Source organism: Corvus brachyrhynchos, unplaced genomic scaffold (genome assembly GCF_000691975.1).
Source record: "Corvus brachyrhynchos isolate BGI_N302 unplaced genomic scaffold, ASM69197v1 scaffold148, whole genome shotgun sequence".
NCBI classification, from domain to species: domain Eukaryota; kingdom Metazoa; phylum Chordata; class Aves; order Passeriformes; family Corvidae; genus Corvus; species Corvus brachyrhynchos.
Window position 1 is genome coordinate 2,860,691 of NW_008239785.1, and position 6,502 is coordinate 2,867,192.

Sequence of the window (6,502 nt, forward strand, 5' to 3'; positions counted from 1 at the left end):
AGCCCCTTCAGGACAGGCAGGAGGAACATGAGGGAATGGAAACCATGAGCTTTTACAGGGTGGTGGGAAGGGGCACATGCTTCTGCTGGGACACTGGCTATATGGGAAACCCTGTCCCTGGTGTTGGGACCAGTCTCTCCAGTATGGCTTTCCACCTCACGCAGATGAGATCTACAGGGCTTCAAGCTGGGAAGGTGCCCATGTTGTGGTTGGTGTTGGACTGGTGTGTTGACTTCAGTGTGATGAGATCTGGGAAAGGTCTGCCCCACAAAACCCCTTTGGAGTGCTGCACCAGCTGGTGCTGGGGTGGCCTCCCTTCTTGGTTGGCCCACTTGCCCCTGTGGTTTTTAGCACATGGCTTGGCCACACTGGGCCAGATTGACTCACTTCAGATGAGAACAGACTCATTCAACCATAAACAGCTTTACTGTGTAAGCAAGATAATATCTTCAATACACTGCTCTCCAAGAGAGCCCCGATAGCTCAGTCTGTTTTCACTTCTCATACTTTCCTTACGGCTGGCACTAGAGGAAGAAACACCCACCCAGTCATTACCACCTCCTTTCCCAGAAAAGTGTGCCAGTTCTTTCCTTCTCTGCCTCATGGGAGAAAGGTAGCACAATAGCTTCCCTTGTCCCGAGGGCAAGTCTGGCTGGCACAGCACACATCCTCCTCGACCTTCGCTCCATCCGAGCCCTTCAGGGAGAGTACTGGCCAAAGAGCAAAGCAGCTCCATGAAAAACAGCAGGTGAAAATTCCTGGCAGTTAAAACGGGGCAAAGATTTTCGAGCCATAAAGCTTGAAAGCTCCACAGGTGTCTGGCTTTGTTGGTCAGGGAAACGCAGGCGGAAAATCCATGAGATACCCTCAGTCACGGTGTGGATGGGCTGGTTTTGACAGAGCCTGGAAGAAAATACAGAGACCATGTCCTGAGGTTTGTTCAATGACTCAGAAAGCAACGTGCTGCATCTGATGGTGTCAAAGGTGCTGCACACCTGACTGCTTTGATCGCCAGAGGTGAGCGAATGGCTGTGTGCTCTCTACAGGGTGTAGGTTGAAGTACTGGCTGTACTTAAATAGGCTGACAAGTGTGGTGTGGGTGCATTAGGTGCACCTGTAAGTGTGTGTGGCTTAGGACATCCTGTGCAGGTGACACGATTTTGCTTTGGAGCTGAGTAAGGGTGAAATTCTGTTCTGGGCATATCGTGGGTGGCTGGTGGCGTGAAACCGTAAGCGTGGTATAACAAATTCCTTTGGATTGTTTGATGTTTTTAGTTCTTTAAATTAAATCCATCGACAGTAACCAGTCCCTCCATGTCTGACAAAGTGTTGAACAATGCCTGCGTGGTCCCTGTGGAGCCTGGCACAGGCTGTCGGTGTAATCCCCGCTTTGAGCTGATCTCTGCTGTCTTTTCTCTACTTTATAATGAGCAGAGTTATTTCCTAACCTCCAACTGTTAAAGCCGCATATACAACACGCAGACATTTAATTTTCCCTCTTTTAACTTTGTGTAAAGCATTTGTTATTTTTGAGGAAGCTGCATAAGCAACTCTGCTTCCCCTGAGCTGCTTTTCCACAGCTTCTTGCTCCACAGATCTCTGCACATTGTGATTTTTAGTCCTGTTTAAAACCCTCTGCCGGGGGTTCCCCAATGGCCATGCAGACTGTGAGGCACAAGAGCAACATGAAGAACTAGCACTGTGAAAATCTGCTCATTGGCATGAAAAGCCACAACGCTGGTGTCAGCAGCAGTAGTTTTGAGAATTCTTTGCAGTCCCTTGAAGCAGTGTGATTATTATGTGTCTGATTTTGCTTGAAATATTTAGGATTAGCATCAAAATGAGCCAGTTCTTGAAATGTTTTGGTTGCCAAACAGTACAGTGCATTGGAGGCAGACGGGGCCAGACTGAAAGGCCAAGCAACAGGGCTGGGTGAGACTTCTGTCCCCAGGATCTCTCTGCTGTGTGCTTCTAGGACATCAGCACAGCCAGCAAAGTCTGCAGACTACTTATAAAAAAAAAAAATATGGTATTGTGGTTCAAAGGTTCAAGTTTTGAATGAAGAAGCTCTATGTTGACAAGCTGCTTAGGAACCCTGGTCGGGCCAAGAGGTGAGGAATTGTTGGGCAATGTTGATAGAGGTTTTACTCTTCCAGGGTGAATATTCCCCCTGGAAATCCACTTGTTGTCCTTACTCTCTTTTCCATTCATCCTCTCTGGGGGCCCAGTGGTGGCAGAGTCCTCCTGTCCAGGATGAAAAGCAGCAGCACAGAACATCTCATAGGCTGGGAGCAGAGCAGGAGCAGAGCAGTGGAAGAGAGGCACCTGGACTTTTGGAGCTGGAAGTTTGTAGTCCACAGGCTTCTCTAAGACCTGCCTGCAGCTGCTGCTCCTCCATCAACTCACAGATCCAAAGGCTTTCTGCTGCCCTCCCTTCAGAGTGCCCTAGTGAACAGCTACAGTCACTGGCAGCGAGCGTGGGGAGAAGTCCTCCAGAAACTGAGTCTGCTGGGTGGATTCTGGCGCCAGCTTCAGGCACACACTGGCCTCTGTCATGCTGTTGTTGTTGGCAGAGCTGCTGTTGCGACAGGGCTCTTTGGCAGGGCGAATGGCCACCAGGAACTGGCGCTTGAAGGTCTCGCTGAGGGCAATGTAGAGGAAGGGGTTGAGGCAGCTGTTGGCGTAGCCCAAGCTAATGGCAAAGTTGTAGGCGTAAAAGAAGGCCATGGATGGGGTGTCGATGCCCAGGTGAACCAGCTGGAGGATGTAGAAGGGAGCCCAACAAATAAAGAAGGCAGAACAGATGGCGACTGCCATGCGGGTGACCTTCTTCGTACGCACCCGGAGACTCCTCTGGGGCAGCGGCACCACGGTGGTGGCCATGTGCTGGAGGATCTTAAAATAGACCACGCAGATGATGACCAAGGGCACAGCAAAGGCCAGCATGAACTGGTAGAGGGTGAACCAGTAGATGTCGGTCTCTGGGTTGGGCAGCAGGAGAGCACAGCGCACAGTCCCGTCCTCCAGGGGCATGAGGCCTGCGTACATCCACACGGGAATGATGGTCAGGAAGGACAGGAGCCACACCAGGCAGATGACGAGAGCCGCAACACACGGCGTCCGAACGTAGGTGGATTTGAGGGGGTGGACGGTGGCCAGGTAACGGTCCAGTGTCATCACTGTGAGGATGTTGGTGCTGGTGATCTGGCTGTTTGTGTCCAGGGCGGTGATGATGGTGCACAGGGGAGCTCCAAAGTACCACGAGCCGTTGCCTAAGAGCTGGTGGATGAGAAAGGGCATGCCCAAGAGGAAGAGGAGGTCCACGATGGAGAGGTTGAAGATGAAAATATCAGGCACGGTCTGTTTGCATCTCAGCTTCTTCTTCTTGACGATAGTGTAGATCACAATGAGGTTCCCCACGATGCCCAGGAAGCAGATGATGCTGAAGAGACTGGGCATGATCACGTTGGTGTGTGGTGCTGGCTTCTCTGCTACTGCCAAAACAAAGCAAGGCAGTGAGTGCAACCCAGAGATAACCTCTTTACAACTCTGTGTGCTTGTCCTGTCCTGCAGATGGACCCATCCCCATGAAAAACATAGCTTGGGATGATTTTTAATACCCTTTGTAGCACTTGGAGAGGCTGCACTGGGGATTTGGCACTTCCTTCTCTGCCTCAGTATATGCAGTACGCCACCCAAACCTAGCCATGTGTAGGCATCTTTCCTCAGCTCTCCTGATGTGCTTCTGTCCTGCTCTGCAGCTCCCCAGCCCTTTCTTGAAGGACTAACCTCTGGCTGGCATGTCTCTGTATTCACCAGCACCTGACAGAGTTGAGAGTAACTTTTATTCCATGGAGTGAAGTGTTTTTAGCTGTTTTTGAGGGGAGTGGGTGAGGCAGCTGGTGCTTCACACAGTGGAGAAGTAAAACCTTTCTGTGGGTGCCAAAATCTGGATAAAGTCAATGCTCAAGCTGCTGTCAGAAAGCTTCAGTTCATCTGTTGGGTAGTTTATCTGTTGTATGGTATGAGACACTGAGTTCATTGACCATGCAGGCAGACAGCTCATGCTCATCTGTATCATGAGATCTAGGACTGTGCCCTGGCTGTCCCCCGTTCTCTTGTCAAGGTCAGGCCAGAGAACGTTCTCCTTTCCGTCTTCCTTCCCTGCCTCTCTCCCTTTCTCTAGTTTCTTTCCTACAAAGAAATCCAAGTGTGTGGCCAGACAGGGATTGGGAGTGTGTTTCAGAGGAGCCCTTCAACAGGGATTGTCCTAGGAGAAAAACAGCTTAAAGCTGCTCTCTTTGAGTTCTGGATGTGGGTGGATTTCCAAGGCAAAATTCTTGCCTGATAACACTTAGCTTATCCATGCCAATGCTTGACTGTCCCTCTTTGGGGTGAGAGGCCCAAACATAACCAAACTCACATTGGCCTTGTCCCTCACCTGGCTGTAAAATCACATTTCGAAGCCACAAGCTCTTGGGCATGGGAGGTGGTGTTGAAGTGATGGTGGCGCTCTCTGTTCTGCAGGGTTCCCATGTGCTGGAGTCTAAAATAGCCCTTCTTAGCTGAGGCAAATCTCATTTCATCTCATTACTCCTCTCCTATGGGACCTGGCGGGGTTTTTTCTAGGAAAAGGTTTTGTGTGAGTTATTTATGTGGCTGTTACAAGGACTGTGTGTGACAGCCCTGCAGCCTAGGCTGCCTTTCACTGAATTGCAGATGATTCAATGTGCTGTTAATTGGAAACGCTTTCAGTCGCTGAGCAATTGGATCCCCTTAGCAGCAGAAGAGGGGAAGCCTCCTCCAACAGAACCTAGGGAAATCTTGAAAATGAGATTAAGTGAAATAACAGATACTTACAGGTGTGGTCTTTGCCAAAGCGGTGTCTGTGTGCTGAAGTGGTACTTGCTGACTTTGACCTCTCAAATTCTTGAGTACAAACTTCTCCACATTTACTTCGGTGTGACAGAGAAGCTTGATGGAGTTGGCAAGATAGCTGGGGCTACACTGCTGGCCTGTGGCTGGAAATGTGTGTGCTGTATTTCAGTGCTCTTAAAAGTGGGCCATGATGAGCTGCCACTGGCTCAGTCCTTCTGGCATTAGGAAGCAGCCAGCTTAGGCGTGAACAAGTCCAAGGCCAATGACAGAACACAGTAAAGCAGTTGCTGCACCATTTTATTGGGAAGCCTCTCTGCAGGTGTCAGAAAGCAGCCAGTGAGGCACAGGAGAACTGGCCGGGGTCTGAAGGTGGAAGTCAGGCTTAGCTGATGACATAGCCTTGTCCAGACCATGTGTGGGGGTTTAAGTGGTTCCTGTTCCTCCTGGTGACTCATTAATGCAAGGAAATGTCCCCTGTTATGATTTTTAGTAGAAAACCTACGGCCATCAGCACCCTGTTGAAACCTGACACTCTCGAGCATCCAACCTGTGCATCCCTTGAGCATCCAAACAGATCTCACACCTCCTCAATGCTGAAGGTGATGACTCTGGTCCTGCTGCTCTGCATGTAGCTGTATGAGTTCTGATCTCCTTTCTTTTAACCACAAACTTTATGAGTGTGGTGGGAAAGGACTGTTTGAGTGAAACACAAATGGCACATGGTTAGCTGGAAATTGGGACAAAATGTCTTTTTCCTGCCGTATAATCAATACAGTGCTCATGGTGACTCCGTAACATTTGGGATGAGCTTGGCTGGCCTCAAAGCAGGATGTGAGCATGGCCAGAGGCTTTGTGTGAGAGGTGGCCTGTGCAGTGCTGTGGCATCTGTCCTGCTGATGGTGTCTGTACAACCAGGGCTTTCAAGAATTATCAGCTGCGCTAATTTGAAGCTGTAGTTCATGTGTGTTTTATAGGCTGGTGTCAGAAGAGCACAACTATCAAATACTCAAAAGTTCTCTCTGTTCTAAAGTCTCTTTCATCTTGAGACATCATTGACTCTGAATTTTCAGTGCTGCTTTTGTGCATATCCAAGTGAATATATTTTGTATTGAAGCAGCTACTTCAGGCATTGATTTGTCCTTGCTGTGGCTGCCCTGATAGCTTTTCTTAAAGTCCCAAAGTGGCTGCACGATGTGAACTGAATGAGGGCTGGGCTAATTTTTTTTTTCTCTAAGGTGGTTGTAGTTCTAAGCCATGCCCTGATACGTAAGAGACTTCATCTTCACTGCATTTCAGAAGGAAGTACCTAAGGCACATTTTGGGTTTCTAAAGGACTCTGCTGGTGCAGAGTCAAAGACCACGTATAAACCACCCTCTGCTGAAGAGTTTCACTAACTTTCACCACTGACAACTGGCCTGCCTGACCCTAAACTATCGATTTGAAAGCAGGGCAGCGTGGAGAAAACGGGAGACTGGCGAGGATCTCTGCATCCCTCTCCAGCCCTATCTCATCTTCGCTTCCCTCCCTGTCTAGCCGGGCTGGTTCCTCCCTTCCCAGCAGCCAGGACCTGCGGGCTGCTGGAGGTCTGCTGCCTGGCAGCCAACAGGACGCGGCCGGCGTCTC

General features: G+C 49.8%; 1 protein-coding gene across 1 annotated transcript; it reads right to left on the bottom strand.

The window, feature by feature from the left end:
• Window positions 1-407: 407 nt before the first annotated feature.
• On the bottom strand, window positions 408-3,852 carry LOC103621780 (melanin-concentrating hormone receptor 1-like). The gene has a single exon (XM_017743296.1). The coding sequence runs from the start codon at window positions 3,457-3,459 to the stop codon at window positions 2,446-2,448; it is 1,014 nt and encodes a 337-aa protein (XP_017598785.1). The 5' UTR covers window positions 3,460-3,852; the 3' UTR covers window positions 408-2,445.
• Between the last annotated feature and the right edge of the window lie 2,650 nt (window positions 3,853-6,502).